General features: G+C 44.8%; 2 protein-coding genes across 2 annotated transcripts in view; one reads left to right on the top strand and one right to left on the bottom strand.

Annotated features, from left to right (window-relative positions):
• Window positions 1-155: 155 nt before the first annotated feature.
• On the bottom strand, window positions 156-8,513 carry SWI5 (SWI5 homologous recombination repair protein). The gene is made up of 6 exons (XM_058159629.1): window positions 8,385-8,513; window positions 6,514-6,826; window positions 6,078-6,126; window positions 3,933-4,048; window positions 1,823-1,917; window positions 156-717 (listed from the first exon to the last, which is right to left on the bottom strand). Exons 2-6 carry the CDS (start codon window positions 6,678-6,680, stop codon window positions 653-655), a joined length of 492 nt encoding a protein of 163 aa, XP_058015612.1. The 5' UTR covers window positions 6,681-6,826; window positions 8,385-8,513; the 3' UTR covers window positions 156-652.
• Window positions 8,452-17,131, top strand: part of GOLGA2 (golgin A2) — a 47,919-nt gene continuing 39,239 nt past the window's right edge. Inside the window, exons 1-3 of the mRNA XM_058159636.1 lie at window positions 8,452-8,775; window positions 13,480-13,602; window positions 15,487-15,567. Coding sequence (XP_058015619.1) covers window positions 8,467-8,775; window positions 13,480-13,602; window positions 15,487-15,567 — 513 coding nt within the window. The 5' untranslated portion in view covers window positions 8,452-8,466. The remainder of the gene's footprint in view (window positions 8,776-13,479; window positions 13,603-15,486; window positions 15,568-17,131) is intronic.

The following is a 17,131-nucleotide window of genomic DNA, read 5'->3' on the forward strand; positions in this document are numbered from 1 at the left end:
CTGTGGCTCTGGAGCCACGTGTGGCTCTTTCATCCCTCTGCTGCAGCTCCATCGCTCAATATACGTCACAACTGCCAATGTGCGACACCACCAGCACACAATTTATTGAGCTTTTCAACCCCTGGTAGGCTAACCATGGATAAATCCAAGAAAAGTTTCATAAGAAAACAGAATGTTTAATTCAACTACATATGCTAGTTTTGTGGCTGCTCAGGAAATAGTCAGGCACCGGAAGGGTTTTGTGGCTCCCGATGTTTTCTTTTTGGGATACGGGTCCAAACGGCTCTTTGAGTTTTTAAGGTTGCAGACCCCTGATTTAGACCATCAATCACATCTGCAACATTTATACGATTAATAAAATCTTTGCTATTTTTATGGTTGTATATTTTAAGCCTGGTCAACTCTTGCAACAAATAGCACCGCTAACAATTCTTCAATCCAGTGCAGAAAATTCTACTCCGTCCATCTCCAAATGGCAGTAATAAGCCCAACAGCTTCTCCATCCATTAAATGATTTATTTTTGCCCCTCAAATTAAAGCTATTGTTTTGTAAATATTTCTGGGGGGGGCATCATGAACTTACAGTGGTTGCCTTTTCACCACGTATTATATTTCCGCAGTCTAGGTGGTGTGTCAACATTTTGCATTCCTCCTAATCGTTAAGGTCCAGGTCAAATTCAGAGTAGAGGTCTTTGGTGGTGACACCCCGGATCGCAGCTAGGAGAAAAAACACACAAAGCAGCTTGTGTAAATGAGCGCAGAAAGAGAAAACACAAACAAGGCAGTAATTGCTTCCACAAACTCTCTGTAATTGGAAGGTTAGTCAGATTAACAGAGTTGGAAGGGACTTTGTAGGTCATCTAGTCCAAACCCCCACCTCACCCAGGCAAGAGACCATTATTATTAATTTATATTAAATAATAACAACAACCACCCAGTCAATGATATTTGGGGTAAATTTTTAAATGTTCAGTTGACTTTGTTTCATGTTTAATGAATACAAGAGATAATAGTAATTATTATAATATATACATTATATATAATATATACATTATATACAATATATATTATATATAATTTTATAATGTAATATAATATAAAAAATCAGTTGACTGAGTTTCATGTTTAATGTATAAAGTATATAATTGTAATTATAATAATCTGCACCTCTAACTGTCTGGTTTGGTTCTGCAACCGAACAAGACAGACACAGACTTCAGAGGATAAATAGAACTGCAGAAAAAACAATGGCCACCAACCTGCCTTCCATGGAGGACCTGTATACTGCACGAATCAAGAAGAGGGCTGTGAAAATATTTACAGACCCCTCACATCCTGGACATAAACTGTTGCAATTCCTACCCTCAAAATGACACTACAGAGCACTGCACACCAGAACAACTAGACACAAGGACAGGTTCTTCCCGAAGGCCATCACTCTGCTAAACAAATAATTCCCTCAACACTGTCAAACTATTTACTAAATCTGCACAAATATTAATTTTCTCATCGTTCCCATCACCTTCCACTTAGGACTGTAACTTTAGCTTGTATCCTTACGATTTATACTGATATTGTTTCCAGATTGCTTATTTGTACCCTATGACTATCATGAAGTGTACTTTATGATTCTTGATGAACATATCTTTTCTTTTATGTACACTGAGAGCAGATGCACCAAAGACAAATTCCTTGTGTGTCCAATCACACTTGGCCAATAATGAATTCAATTCAATTCAATTCAATTCAATTCAATTCTATTCTATATGTTGGTGTGCATCTTAGAGGCACTAGGTGGTGAAGGACGATGCTAAGTCCTTACCCAATCTGCCTAAAAGCATTTGTCCGGTGTCTTTGATCTCGTTGTATTCATGAAGCAGAGTAATGTGGTTTTCCAGTTCCTCCAGGTTGTATCCTCTGAAAAAAACCACCACCAAGATCAGAAAAGTCAAGACAAATCAGATGTGTGGTTCTTAACAGCTGTTGGGAGGAGGAACAAGATTTGAGAAAAAATATTTATGATTCTATTTAATATGTATTTCTCCTGTAATTTCTCTAGTAACCCCAGCCTTGCTTAAATAACATGTACCAACCCCATTCCCGAGATACTAAAATTCTAAAATACTCCACTTTATTCATTAATCTCTGGCAATCAGGCTGTGCTGGGGTCATTCAATGGTTCTCCAGAGGCTAAAACAGGAACTGGGCATGCCTGGTCGAGTGAAGAGAAGGACCAGGGGAGACATGAGAGCTGTCTACCAATATTTGAGGGGCTGCCACAGAGAGGAGGGTGTGTGTGTGTGTGTCAAGCTATTTTCCAAAGCACCAGAAGGCCAGACAAGGAATAATGGATGGAAACTGAACAAAGAGAGATTCAATGTAGAAATAAGGAGGAACTTTCTGACAGGGAGAACAATCAACCCATGGAACAGAAGTTGCCTTCGGAAGTTGTGGGAGCTTCATCACTGGAGGCTTTCAAGAAGAGACTGAACTGCCATCTGTCAGAAATAATGTAGGGTCTCCTGCTTGGGCAGGGGGTTGGACTAGATGACCTACAAGGTCCTTTCTAACTCTGTTCATCTGTATCTGTATCTGTGGAAAACAGCCTCATAATGTCAAATAATTTACTAGGACTGTATTACTATTATTCTTCTCTTCCTTACTAGTATCTATCTCTTCCCACTTATTACTATAACCATGTTGCTTGTATCTTTCAATTTATATTGTATTTTTTTCCTAGTAAGATTTGATAGCTTATTAATAATCTTGACTATCACTAAGTGTTGTATCTTGAATTTTCTTAGAAAACGCTAAGCTGTGAACCCGTATTATTAGTTGGATTGGATTTTTTGTGAGTAGGGAATGTTGCAACCTAAGAATCTATTCTTGATGAATGTATTTTATTCTCCTTGGGTACACTGAGAGCATATACACCAAAGACAAATTCCTTGTGGGTCCAATCACACTTGGTCAATAACAAATTCTATAAAAACAGAGACTACAGAACAAAAAGAGGGTTTTGGAGTTGTCCACAGCAGGGGTCCCCAACCTTTCGGACCTCAGGGACCACTAAATTCATAATTTTAAATCTCACGGACCACTAATCATCTGCCTAATGACCGGCTGGGTGGGCCTGGCTAGGTAGTCATCTGACTGGGTAGGCGTGGTCAACGATGTCACTCAAATTGAGGGGCACCTCACCGGTCTCTACTCGCCCCTCCCCTCCCAGCCCCTCCTCGCCTGCCCGCCCAGACTCCTTAGTGTCCCAATAGGAAGCAGTTGCTGGAGCTAAGCAGCCACTGGGAGAAAGAGTTGGCAAAACAGCTCATTTCAGGAGGAGGCTCAGCAGAAGCACCTCACTAAGGACTAGGAGCTTTCCAAACAGGGAAGACCTGCAGGAGTGCAAGGCCAGATACTGGTGCCTGGAAGCTCAGCGGGCTGAGAGGGTCAGCCAGTTCCAGGCCATGATGCAGTCCCATTAGAACAGGGCCCTTCTGTTCTTCGCCACCAGCGGCGCTTCCCCCCAGCCTTCGCCCAAAGCCCCACACCAGGAGGTTGAGGCAGACCCTAAGTCGGAATTTCTGTCCCCCTCCGACCCACACAAAAAGACCCCAAAGAGGGAGTCATTGCACGTATCCGGCCCAGGGGGCGTAGTTTGAGGACCCCTGAGTTAGTGCAATATAAAAAGTGCAAATAATTTTTCTGCGGACCACCAAAATTTTCTCGCGGACCACCAGTGGTCCACGGACCACTGGTTGGTGACCGCTGGTCCAGAGCACTCCATTCCCCAAGCAGTAGGTTTGGCCCACATAAATTAACTCAACTTTCCTCCTGAAAAAGTTACTGCACTCAAGCTGCCGCTGCCCACCCATGCAATATAGCAGTTTGAAACAGATGCCTTAAGGTAGGTGAAATATGTATAAAATACGCACTCGGTCTTGATTTGTGCTATTTCCTGATCCACAGCAAGCTCCTTGCGTTTAAGCTCTTCGACTTCGTGTTGCAAAATGTCCTTATCAGCAGGCTGACAGCTCCTCGGAGGAAGAACCTGTGGAACAGAGAAAGACGGACAAAGTTAAACGTTTTTATGAGGGTGGGTGGCAGAAAGCAAAGAGGAACTAAAAAGCCTCTTGATGCGGGTGAAGGACGAGAGTGCAAAAGTTGGCTTGAAACTCAACATTAAGAAAACGAAGTTCATGGCATCTGACCCTCTCAATTCCTGGCAGATAGATGGGGAAGAAATGGAGGTAATGAAAAGATTTTATTTTCCTGGGTTCCAAGATCACCGCAAATGGGGACTGCAGCCAAGAACTTAAAAGACACTTGCTCCTGGGGAGTAAAGCCATGGCAAAGCTAGACAGCATACTAAAAAGCAGAGACATCACCCTGCCAACAAAAATATGTATAGTCAAGACTATGGTTTTGCAATGTATGGCTGTGAAAGTTGGACCATAAGAAAGGCTGAGCACCAAAGAATTGAGGCCTTTGAACTCTGGTGCTGGAGAAGACTCCTGCGAGTCCCTTGGACTGCAAGGCGATCCAACCGGTCAGTCCTAGAGGAGATCAACCCTGACTGCTCTTTAGAAGGCCAGATCCTGCAGATGAAACTGAAATATTTTGGCCACCTAATGAGAAAGAAGGACTCACTGGAGAAGAGCCTAATGCTGGGAATGATGGAGGGCAAAAGAAGAAGGGGACGGCAGAGAACGAGGTGGCTGGATGGAATCACTGAAGCAGTAGGCATGAGTTTAAATGGACTCCAGAGGATGGTAGAGGATAGGAAGGCCTGGAGGAACGTTGTCCACGGGGTCGCGATGGATTGGACACGACTTCGCAACTAACAACAACAAATGAGGGTGGGTGGGATGCCAAGAGATTTTAGAATAGCTTTACAGCTATCAGGCTGGGGTGGAGGATGAACACCATAAAGAGAGAACCAAAATCTACTCAGCCCTATGTAGTATATATATATCTATTGCCAAGAAAATAGATAATTTTTACTCTAAAAAAATGTTATTGCACCATATCTCCAGTTTTCCTGACAATATTAAGACTATCAAAATAATTTTGGGTTTATAAAAAAAATAAGTCGCGATTCCAAGCCATTCTATTTACAAGCAAAAGACTTGCATATCCTGCAAAAAGGTTGCAACCTTCCCTACTCACTAAAAATCCAACCCAAGCAATAATATGGGTTCACGGCTTAGCGTTTTCGAAGAAAATTCAAACAAGAACCTCCAAGAATGTTGATTTCCCTTTAAAAAATCGATACGGTTTAGTTTTATGATTGCAAATAAAGATACAGAGCCAATCAACACACATAAATCTTATTTTGACCTGTTGAATGTAACTTTTAGTCCTACTTGGTTTACAGCCAAGAGATAACCACCAGGATCCTCCTGGCCAGGTACCAGAATCATCTACAGAACTCCTTCTCAGAGAGAGAGGGATGGAAGAAAGGGGAAGGAAAAGAAGATAGGACAGGGCAGGGGTCTGCAAACTTGGCTCTTTTAAGACTTGTGGACTTCAACTCCCAGAGTTCCTCAGCCAGCTTTGCTGGGAGTTGAAGTCCACAAGTCTTAAAAGAGCCAAGTTTGCAGACCCCTGGGATAGGGGATAAGAGTAGGGGAGAAGGTGAGAAAGGAGGGAAAGAGGAGAGGAGTGGGGGAGAGGAAGAAGAAGTAGGAGGAGGATGGAGAGGAGGAAGAAGAAGATAGGAGAGGCGAGGAGGAAGGGAGGGAAAAAAGGAGAAGGTTTGTTGTGAAATGAAAGGAAAGAAAGGGTAGAAGAGCAACCCCGAATGTAATTAAAGTGTGTTATCTTTGTGCTTTCTTTAGAAAAAAATATCTATGATTATTTATGGACAAGAGAATGTACATTTACAATATGTATATAAGAAAAGAAAAAAGAAAAAGCTTTTTTTCAAAAAAAAGAAAAAGAAAAGAACCCCTTCTCAAGGAATCTGGGCTATAAGTGTGGTTTCCAGAATTGCTTCCTACACATCCCTAGAATGTCAGACCCATCCATCAATGCACATTCTATAGAGGGATGAGAAATTTGATTTTACAGACACTTACCGGAGACTTAAAGCTTGCATTACAACTTCTCCGGGCTGCTTGAGGTGTCCTGAATTTAAAAGGAAGAAAAAAGAAGGTCAAGAAAATTTTAAAAAAAATTCTTCAAATGAGTCAGGACAAACCTGAATCGTTACGTTAAGGGCCTCTGGTGGCTCAGACTGCTAAGACAGTCTGTTATTAACACAGCTGCCTGCAATTACTGCAGGTTCAAGTCCCACCAGGCCCAAGGTTGACTCAGCCTTCCATCCTTTATAAGGTAGGTAAAATGAGGACCCAGATTGTTGGGGGCAATAAGTTGACTTTGTATATAATATACAAATGGATGAAGACTATTGCTTGACATAGTGTAAGCCGCCCTGAGTCTTCGGAGAAGGGCAGGGTATAAATGCAAAATAAAAAAAAAAGTTAGCCAAGAAATGAATTAAACCGCTCTTACCTCCCTATTAAAGGTTTGGGGGAGATTTTCCCCCTTAATCCCAGGTTAAGCTTGCCCCCTTGATTCAAAGGAGATTCATGTTCTTGTTTAGCCGGAATATTTCCCAAGCCAGTGGTAGAACTGCAATCCGCAACAACTCCCTTTTCCTTCTGCATCTGGTGAGTCATACAGTTGTCAGGCACAAGAATAAATTGATTTTTGCAGCTCACGGTCGTGCGTAATTCATAAGCATCTTGTTTGCTAGGTTGCGGTCCAAAAACTGAGATTGTTGGCTTATTTCTTGCAGGTATACCTCTCCTCTACTCTGCCAAAGCTGTGACATTAAAAAAATTACATTTTTTTTTGAAAATCAGAATGATTTAAAAGTAAAACATCAGAAAACAATGGCCAACATACAAGGGACTAAGTAAAGATGCCAGCAAGGCAAACAAGACAAAAAAAACCAACACAACAGAAAGTCAAGTTCCTTCAAGAAAATGCAAGGCAAACATCATACTAAAAAAGCCAAATTTAGATTTGTTAAACTAGGAGTTAGTGGTGTGAATAATTGGGAAGTTTTGGGACAGTAATGACATCCATGTTAAGGTGGTGCTTAAAAAGTCAATGAAGGATTTAAGGCTGGTGAAAGTCAGTATTATGGATTCCTCAACTATTAGGCGAAATGTTGCAGCCCCCTTACAATAATAATAAAAATAATTTGTTCAAGGTATTTGCTGGCCCAACTTCCACCTTTTCCATCTAAAATAGAGCTTGAAAGGACCTCGGAGGTCTTCTAGTCCAGCCCCGTGCTCAAGCAGGCAAGTGGCTGTCCAGTCTCTTTAACAGACCCTGCCTTTCTCGTTGTTTTTTTTCCCAGCAGTTTCCTTTGCATTTGGAAAAGCACCTTGGTGATTCAACCCAGCCAAGAGCCAAATATTCTGCCACGCTCCTTTATGACATGCAAGCTGCAGGCTAGTCAGTGCAACTTGGGTTGGGTCTCTGCAGGCTTGGGAAGGCGTATCTCCACGAGGAAAAACATGTTCTTTGATGGTCCTTCCCTAATCCTGTGCTCTTATGAGCCCAACCTGATTACAGAATGACTCAATGGGAAGGGACCTGATGGAAGCACCAGCTTTGATCGCAGCCATCTGGCAGACGCCTTGCCTTGCCTTGGTTAGCTAAACCAGCTTGCAAAAGGGCTGCTCAGAATTAGGGGATTTGGAGGCTGTTGGGAAGGGGGAAAATTTTTTTTAAAAAAGGAGGGGATGTTTGCAAAGCTTTGAAGATGCCTCTCTCGGCTCCCCCTTTTGGAAAGCAAAAATCACCTATATTTAAATAAATCATCATAAAAAAAAATTGTGGAAAGCAGCCCAGCAAGTTGGAACCGATATTGTAATGAATGACATTTCCCAGAAAATAAGTTTTCTTCACAAAAGCTCCTGGTTTTTTTTTTTTTTTGGTTTTTTTTGGGAGGGGTGGGTTATTGCAAAGCTGCAGCCCTCTCCCCTAATATTAGCCCCCACCCTTTCAGGGCAAGGGGACTCCAACTCCCATCTCTCTCCTGGAGTCAGGCTGGGAATGATGGGAGCTGAAGTGGGGGAAAGCCAGAAACCCCCACAGGCAGCCCCAGGAAGAGCTCTGCTGAGCCTCCAAGCTCTTGTTCTGAGGATGATGGGCGAGGTAGCTGCAGGCTCTGGGTAGCTGCAGGTGTCTCTCCCCAACCCCACTACCACCAACTCCAGAGCCCATCATCCCCAGCCTGACTCTGTCGGACTTCCCCCGCCGTTTCCCTTTGAGCCTTTTTTAAATCCTCTCTCTCTTTTTTTTTTTAACAAAACCCTTTCTCATCCCAACATTATGCGTCAGAAAAAAAGAAAGGCAGAGGCGCGTACATCAACGAAGGTGAGGAAAAATAAAAAGGGCACAACTGCCACAGTAGGGCGGCCATTACAGGCGGAAAGCAGAAGAGGGCGCATGCGCCTCCCGCCGCGCCTGCGCGGACGCGTCTCGAGCGAGCCCAGCCTGGCGGGGCGGCCGAAGCGGGCGGGGACTCCCCATTGGCCCAAAGGCAGCGCCGCCCCGCCCCCTGTCAGCCCCTCCTTTCCCCCCGCGCGCGCGTGCGCAGTAAGCGCCCGTGGCCTAAGTGGCCCGGCTGCGGGTGGAGCCTCCGTCCTGCCCAGCCGCTTTGCTGTCGCGTCGCCTGGCCGGGTTGACGTGGCCGGGCCCGGCGCGGAGATGGCGGACGACAGCAGGCAGAACAAACTGGCGGCGGCTAAGAAGAAGGTAAAGCGGGAAACGCGGGAGGCAGGAGCGGCCGGGCCGGGTTGCGTCCTGAGGCGGCGAGGCCTAGTCCGGGCCTGGCCTGGCTTCGTCGGGAGCCGCCCTCCGCCTCGGGCCCCCCGTGGAGGGACGACGCCCACCCTCCTTGGCTTGCCTCTTTCTACGCCCTCCAGGGCCCTCGCACTACAAGCCCCATCCTCCTCAGGCCTTCCGGCCCCGGGGACTACAACTCCCATCCTCCCCTCCCCGCGGCCCTGATCGCTTCTGGGAACCGGGGTGGGTGGGGAGGGGCAGGCTGATGGTCCCGGAGGTCGTCTTCGGGGAGGCGGGTGCTGCTGGAGGATCATTTTCCCCGGAAAGCGTGGCCTTTGGATGGGTGGAGGATGATGGGACTTGTAGTCAAAGGTGCGGAGGGGGGGGAAGTCCTGGGTTGTGTGTGGGGGAGATGTTTGGGGTGAAGGCGGGGTAGGAGGAAAGACTCGATCTTAGGCTTGGGAGGCTGGAGACCCTCCCCGTAGGTTAACCACTGTAGGGGTGGAGGCTGATGGGAGTTGTAGTTAAAGGTGTGGGGGAGTTCTATCTTGTAATAGGGGTTTGCGATGCTGGAGACCCTCCCCATATATCAGCCCCCTCCTCTGGGATCCAGGAGATCCCTTTGCAAACCCGGGAGGGGAGAGAGGCTGATGGGACTTGTAGTCAAAGGTGGTGGGGAGTCCTGAGTTGGGGGGGAGATGTTTGGGGTGAAGGCAGGGGTAGGAGGAAAGACTCGATCTTAGGCTTGGGATGCTGGAGACCCTCCCCATAAATCAACCCCTTCTATGGGAATCCCTTTGCAAACCTGGAAGAGAAACCATTGGATGGTGGGGGGGAGGCTGATGGGAGTTGTAGTTAAAGGTGCCGTGGTGGGAATTCTGACTTGGGGGTGCTTCTGTGGGTGCCTGCACAGAGTTTAAGTTGGGGTGACTCTATCTTGTAATGGGGGCTTGCGATGCGAGGACCCTCCCCATAAATCAACCCCCTCCTCTGGGATCCAAGACATTCCTTTGCAAACCTGGGAGAGAAGCCTCTGGAGGGGTGGAAACTGATGGGAGTTGTAGTTAAAGGTGGGAGGGAGAAGTTCTGAGTTGGGGGTGCTTCTGTGGTGCCTACAGAAGTTAAGTTGGAGTGACACTATCTTGTAATGCGGGAGACCCCATAAATCAGCCCCCTCCTCTGGGATTTAGTACATCCCTTTGCAAATCTGGGAGAGGAGCCCCCTCCTGATGAGGGCTTGGAAAAGAGGGGAGGGGGGTTTCTTCCAAAGCCTTCCTGGGGGCTAAAACTTGGATGCACCCCCTCCCTTTATTTGCCCCTTTGCAAAGATTCACTCTGTGTGCACATGGGGGAAGGAGGAACAGACACCATAAGTGGATCCCCATACAAGGGGATCCCCTCGGGATTTAGTAGAAGGGGTGGGATTCAAGTGGATAGTTTCAGGGAGGGTGAGATAAATCTGCTTTTCCTTAAAATATTTCCTTTGTTGTTGGGATTCGGGGTGAGGCCAGAGAATGGCAGCTTTTTAAGCATCAGACAGGCAATCCTCAGTTTATGACCACATTTGGCACCAGAATTTCCATTGCTAAACAAGAGGGTTGTTAAGCGAGTCACATATAATTTTACGACCTTGTAAATTGAATCGCTCCATTTAATCCTGTGAATCCAATGTTCCCCGTTGACTTTGCTTCTGGGAAGTTATTTTTAAGTTTAGAATCTGTCCCCAAATTCTCCCTGCCCTGAAATTATTGTAATAGTTTTTGAAGGGCAGAAGTTGTTCCTCCCCCCCCCTTACATAGAAAAATCTATATAGATAGTCCTCGACTTACAATAGATGGTCACACAATTTACATTCGGATGCTTGGCAACTGATTCATATTTATGACGATTGCAGTGTCCCCGGGCGATATGATCCCCTTCTGACAAAGTCAGTGGCGAAGCCAGATTCACTTAACAACCGAGTTAACTAGCTGCTGTGATTCACTTAACAGTGGCAAGAAAAAGGTCGTAAGATGTTGCAAAGCTCATTTAACCAATGTCTCGCTTAGCAACGTAAATGTTGGCCTCAATTGTGGTCGTTAAGTCGAAGATTACCTGTAGTTTTTAATCTCTCGAATGTGTTTGAGCGACGTATCCTGAAACCCAAATGGCCTGTAAAGCCAGGTGAACCATCTCTGAGGTGAGAGTTTTGCATGCCGGAAACTCCAGGCGTTTTTTTCCCCAAACTCCTGGATAAACAGACACCCATCCGTGGCATGTGCTGATTTTTGTGGCGTTTTGGTCCTTTCATGTGGATGCCTCTGGGGCGGCGCTTTCTGTGAAATAAAGACAGGATCATCCGGAATGCCTTGAAAGCCAACCCTCACTTGTGTATGTATGTGTTTCTAAAAACTAGCCATTGAAATTGGTGACTATAACATCGAGATCCTGAAATTTTCCCCTAGTGCAGAGATCAGCTAAGATTAGTTCCCGATCTCTTAGCAGAGAGTTTATTTAATCATGTGTGCTATGCGTGGGTGGCTGACTTGTTTGTGCAGGGCAGCTGGGTTCTAGAAAATAATGAATTATTTTTTTGGGGGGTGGGGCTGGTTTCATATTGTCCTCTACTTAGGAAGAGTAGACACCTACCTTAAGATCCTGGAGTATTTATTTGTAGAAAGCACAGTAAGAAAAGTAGAGACGTTTGTTGTTGTTTGACTCAACTCTCCGTAGGTCGCAGCAAATTTCCTAGCTGTTGAAGGTAGCTGGTGAATTTTATTCAGCTTGGTGGGTAGCAACTTACGCTATGCTAAACAATGCTAAATTACTACAGGAGGTTTTAAAGAAGAGATGGGACAGCCATTTGTCTGGAATGGTCTTGGGTCGCCTGCTGGAGCAGTGGGCAGGACTAGAAGACCTCCAAGGTCCCTTCCAACTCTGTCGTTCTATGATCTAACATAGAGAAAGACTAGGGGTGACACGATAGCAGCATTCTAATATTTGAGGGGCTGTCATAGAGAAGAGGAGGTCAAGCCATTCTCCAAAGCACCTGAAGGCAGGACAAGAAGCAATGGATGGAAACTAATGAAGGAGAGAAGCAACCTAGAACTTAGAAGGAATTTCCTGACAGTGAGAACAATTAATTAGTGGAACAACTTGCCTCCAGAAGTCGTGAATGCTCCAACACTGGAAGTTCTTAAGAAGAGATTGGACAACTGTTTGTCTCAAATCACATAGGGTTTCCTGCTTGAGCAGGAGGTTGGACTAGAAGACCTCCAAGGTCCCTTCCAACTCTGTTATCCTACTCTGTTATTATGTCTAGTGAAGTTGGGGTAAACGGAGAAAAATACACCCCTTTTTTTTGTCTTGTATGAATGAAAGAGTTTAAAGGCAGCTTCGGCAAAATTTCAAGGACAAGTTTGGTACAAGGACGCCCTTGGCTTCCAACCCAAATAACAAGTAAATCAAATAACAAGGTAGACTATTAGGGCACTAAGTTTAGTAGTTGTTTGTTTTTCTGTGGCTATGGCTGTGTTGTAACCTTCCGTCAAACAATGTATGAGAAATAGGTAAACAGAAGAAATCTATTTCATTTGGATTTTAATTTCAATCCAATTCTGAAATGATTGAAGGGAGAAAATGCTTCATTGTTTTAAGAAGAACAGAGTAGGTTTTGATTCATTTTTGTGATACTATATAAAGAAAGATTGCACATAGAACTGGAAAAAATGCTTCAAATTGCAGACTCCTGAGTATCTGGATGTACTTAATAGATTGTTTAAATACTTCTTTAAAAGGTTGCTATGTGGGTTTTATCCAGTCTTCAGACACTGGTTACTGTTGGTGTCACTACGTATTACAATCCTTTGGAGTGTATGAGCCTAATATCTAATAGCTAATAAAAACAGGTAATTTATATGAGAATATGTAGTAAATGCCTGGAAAATTTGGATTGAACAGTAATAACAGTTTCATATGTTGGGGGTGGGGGGAGGATTTTTGAAGACTGTCTATAAGCCAGTTGTATAATTTTCCAAAATATATATGGATATTTTTCCTTTTTTTTTTTTAGTTTGAATTTATATCCCGCCCTTCTCCGAAGATGGGCGGCTTACATTGTGTTAAGCAATAGTCTTCATCCATTTGTATATTATATACAAAGTCAACTTATTGCCCCCCCCCCAACAATCTGGGTCCTCATTTTACCTACCTTATAAAGGATGGAAGGCTGAGTCAACTTTGGGCCTGGTGGGGCTTGAACCTGCAGTAATTGCAAGCAGCTGCTGTTAATAACAGACTGTCTTACCAGTCTGAGCCACAGAGGCCCCTATGGATATTTTTCCTTGCCGCTTTTGCTAGGGATGTAACAGGAAACGAGCTTGTGAAAGCGTGCAACCACATCATCAGAACTGTTAAAATGTCACCTAACGGAAATTTAACGGATTAGGAGATCTAATATTATAAGCGATTGTTCAAACTATAGGGACCATATACTTAGCTAGTACCAACTCAGGGAAAAAATTCACCTGAATAATCAATACATTCAATAAATAAATTCCTCCTTTTCCTGAGGGTGCCCTGTTTTGTTTTATTTTTTTATTTTTCTCTGCTATATTTTAGTTTTGCATGGAGACTGTTGCAACTTCAGCTTAGATGAATTTCAAACCGTTCAACCTTTTTTTTCCCCCCTCTCAGCTGAAAGAATATCAGCAGAAAAACAGCCCTGTGTCCGCAGCGGGGGCCAAAAAGAAACGGAGAAGTAAAGAAGCAAGCCGCCCAGAGACGCCTGTTAGTGATGGAGTACAATCTCCTGAAAACGTAAGTTTTCTCTACTTACAGGGACTGGAGGCTAAAACATACGATGAACGGTTGCAGGAACCGTGCATGGCTAGTCTAGTGAAGAGAAGGACCAGGGGAGACAGGATAGCAGCCTTCCAATATTTGAGGGGCTGCCACAGAGAGGAGGAAGGGGGTCAAGCTGTTTTCCAAAGCACCCAAAGGCCAGACAAGGAATAGTGGATAGAAACCGATCAAGGAGAGATTCAACCTGGAAATAAGGAGAAATTTCCTGACAGTGAGAGCAATCAACCCATGGAACAGAAATTGCCTTCGGAAGTTGTGGGAACTTCATCACTTGAGACTTTCAAGAAGAAGAAACTGGACTGCCATTTGTCAGAAATGATGTAGGGTCTCCTGCTTGGGCAGGAGGTTGGGCTAGATGACCTACAAGGTCCCGTCCAACTCTGTTAATCCGAATCTTGTGCCACGTGCTCCAGGGTCTGTTGCTTCCTGGATTCTGCTTCAAGCAGAGCAGGGCTGGCTCAGGGATTATGGGAGTTGAAGTCCGTAGGTGATCTACGGGCCATAGTTGCGTTTCTCCTGAAATAGAGCTACCAGTTCTGAGTTGCAGATCTCCAGATGACCATTAGCTTGTAGCAAAGATTAATGGATACCTGCTGGAGTTTTTAACCTTGTGTTAAAATTGGATTGTAATTTTAGTATAGTTAGACCATGTATAATCAATCAATCGACAGACTAGATCTGATCATAGATTTTCGTTGTCATTTCTTATTTGATCACTAGAATTTTTAACTGTATATTTACTGAGTGTTTTTATTTGTTCTGGTCTCTGGTCTAGGAGGGCAATAAAACTGAATTGATTGATTGTGTAAGTCACAATGGAGGCCAAAATTTCTGTGGCTGAGCGAGACGGTTGTTCGCTGGGTTTTGTCCCGTTTTACAACTTTTCTGGCCACGGTTGTTAAGTGAATCGCTGTCGTTGTTAAGCTAGAGTCACAATTGTTAAGGAAACCTGGCTCCCCCGTTGAGTTTGCTTGTCGGAAAGTTTCAAAAGGTGGTCACATGACTCCGGGACGCTGCCACAGTCATAACTATGAGCCAGTTGCCAAGTGTCTGAATTTTGACCGTGTGACCACAGCGATGCTGGAACAGTTATAAGTGTGAAAAACGGTGCTAGGTTACCTTTTTCAGTGTCGTGGTAGCTACAGACGGTCACTAAATAAACTGTTGTAAGTTGAAAACTGTCTCTTTCTCTCTCTCTGTCTTTGTCTCTCTTCCTCTCTTTCCATCTGTCTGTCTGTCTCTGTCTCTCTCTCTCTCTCTCTCCATCTCTCTCTGTGTGTTTCTGTTTCTCTTTCTCTCCATCTCTCTCTCCGTCTGTCTCTCTTTCTCTCCATCTCTCTCTCCGTCTGTCTCTCTTTCTCTCCATCTCTCTCGCCGTCTGTCTTTCTTTCTATATATATATCTCTTTCTCTCTCTCTCTCTCTCTTTTTCTCTCTCTCCATCTCTGTCTATCTGTCTCTCTTTGTCTCTTTCTGTCTGTCTCTCTCTCTTTCTCTCTCCGTCTCTCTCTCTCTGTCTGTCTCTGGTATTAAGAAACAATAGACAACTGTAAGAAAGAATGTTTGATTGTAGAGTTGTGTCCTGGCAAGTCAGAACAAAAGTGTTCCCCCCCCCCCGCCTTAAATTCGCCATCCAAATCCTGAAAGAAACCCAAGTGCCAGCGAGTTCCACGGTCTTCAGTGGGGCCCTTGCTTGTCTTCCTTCACTTTTCCTGTGCAGGCTCTCCTTGGTCTCGTTCCTTTCGCTTTGGGGGAAAATCGACCGTTCTGTCCTGTCCTTTTTTTTTTTTCCTCCTCTCAGCTCTTTCTCTTCCTCCCTTTTTCTCTTTTGCTCCTGTAGATTGAGAACCTTCTGAAGGCGCTGGTGTCCGACTTCAACTGCTCCAATGGGGTAGCCATACCTACATTGGACAAGTGGAAGGTGAGGCAGCTTTCAGAATCGATCCGGCTGGGCTTGCTCTCCATCCATACCGCCGGCTTCCGATCCCGGGCTGAGCCCGTGGCGTCGTGCTTTTATAAACGCTGACGGGGGGCGGGGGGGGGGCAGGGAGGTTGGCAGGCTGCCTTTGCGGCCCGTGCTGGGAATGTCGTCGTGGCTTGTCTGTGCGGCATTATTTTTAACCACCTGCTTTCTTCACTCAATTCCTCCCTGCATGCAGTTCCTTAACCCGGTTCAGATTACAAGGGCCAAACAGCCCCCCCGCCCCCGCCCCCCTGGGGTTTTCAAGGCAGGTAGTCCTCGACTTTACAACCGCAGTAGAGCGGGAAGCCTTTGTTAAGTGAATTTTGCTCCGTTTTACGCCGCCTCTTGCCGCAGTTCTTAAGTGAATTGCTGCAGGTGTTAATGTTGGTCACCTGATTGCTAAGTGAATCTGGCTTCCCCTCCCCCACCCTCCCCCCCAGGGTGGATTTGATTTAAATCAAGTCGATTTAAATCCCTTGTAAAAAGGCTTTGATGTAAATCATAATTTTGAAAGCGCAATAATCATCTCTTTCCCGCAGTGGCTCCTCCTCTGACCCGCTGTTGACTCACCGACCGTCCCAGTCACTTTAATGGGACAGCTGGGGATGCGGCAGGGAGACAACAAGGTGAGGGAGGTGGCGGGCAGCAGGTGAGTGGATGCCCGCTAACAGGGCGCTGCTGCCATGATGGATCTGAAACGACAAGGCGCTCTTGAAATGGAAGGACTCATTCTTGGCTGGCAGTTAGAATCTTCAATATGATTCTTTGCAAACAAAATGAAGGCTTCGTATTTAGTTTGCAGAGCTTGGATTCATGGAATGAGTTTACCCAAAATGTAAATATTGCAGAATATAGAGCCTCATGCTATGTAACTCAGCCCCATTTCATGGTGGATAAACTTAAATTATGAATGTATCTGAAACAAAACTATCTTATAATATAATATAACAACAGAGTTGGAAGGGACCTTAGAGGCCTTCTAGTCCAACCCCTTGCCCAGGCAGGAAACCCTACACCATCTCAGTCAGATGGTTATCCAACATTTTCATATAAACCATCTTTATATAGATTTTTTTATTCCAAAAGCATTTTATGAAAATAAAGATTTTAAAAAAAACCACACGATTTAAATCTTTAAAAAAATCCGACTTTTTTGATATTTTTTTTTTAAAAAACCATCGATTTTTATCCACCCTGCCCACCCCTTGATTTTGCTCGTCAGAAGGTCGCAAAAAGGGGACTCCAAGACCCTGCAACTGTCATAAATACGAACCAGTTACGGAGCGTCTGAATGTAAATTGCGTGAATGAAAACACTATAACGGTCGTCAGTCTGAAAAAAAAACCCAATCCTAATTCACTTTTTCCCCCCAATTGCATTCTGACTCCCGACGGTCACTAAATGGAACGGTTGTAAGTCGAGGACTACCTCTAAGTAAATCGCAAGCATCTTGACCAGAGAGAAACCTCTTCCCCCATCCCCATCCCAACTTCCTTTCCGAAAGCGAGGTTCTCATAAACGA

The sequence above is a fragment of the Ahaetulla prasina genome, chromosome 16 (genome assembly GCF_028640845.1).
Source record: "Ahaetulla prasina isolate Xishuangbanna chromosome 16, ASM2864084v1, whole genome shotgun sequence".
NCBI lineage: Eukaryota > Metazoa > Chordata > Lepidosauria > Squamata > Colubridae > Ahaetulla > Ahaetulla prasina.

Coding starts and splice junctions, on each gene's coding strand:
- SWI5 (XM_058159629.1), bottom strand. CDS start 6,680: ATGACTCACCAGATGCAGAAGGAAAAGGGAGTTGTTGCGGATTGCAGT. Junction 6,127..6,513: donor CCCAAACCTTTAATAGGGAG/GTAAGAGCGGTT, acceptor TTTTAAATTCAG/GACACCTCAAGCAGCCCGGA. Junction 718..1,822: donor AATGCTTTTAGGCAGATTGG/GTAAGGACTTAG, acceptor TTTTTCTCCTAG/CTGCGATCCGGGGTGTCACC.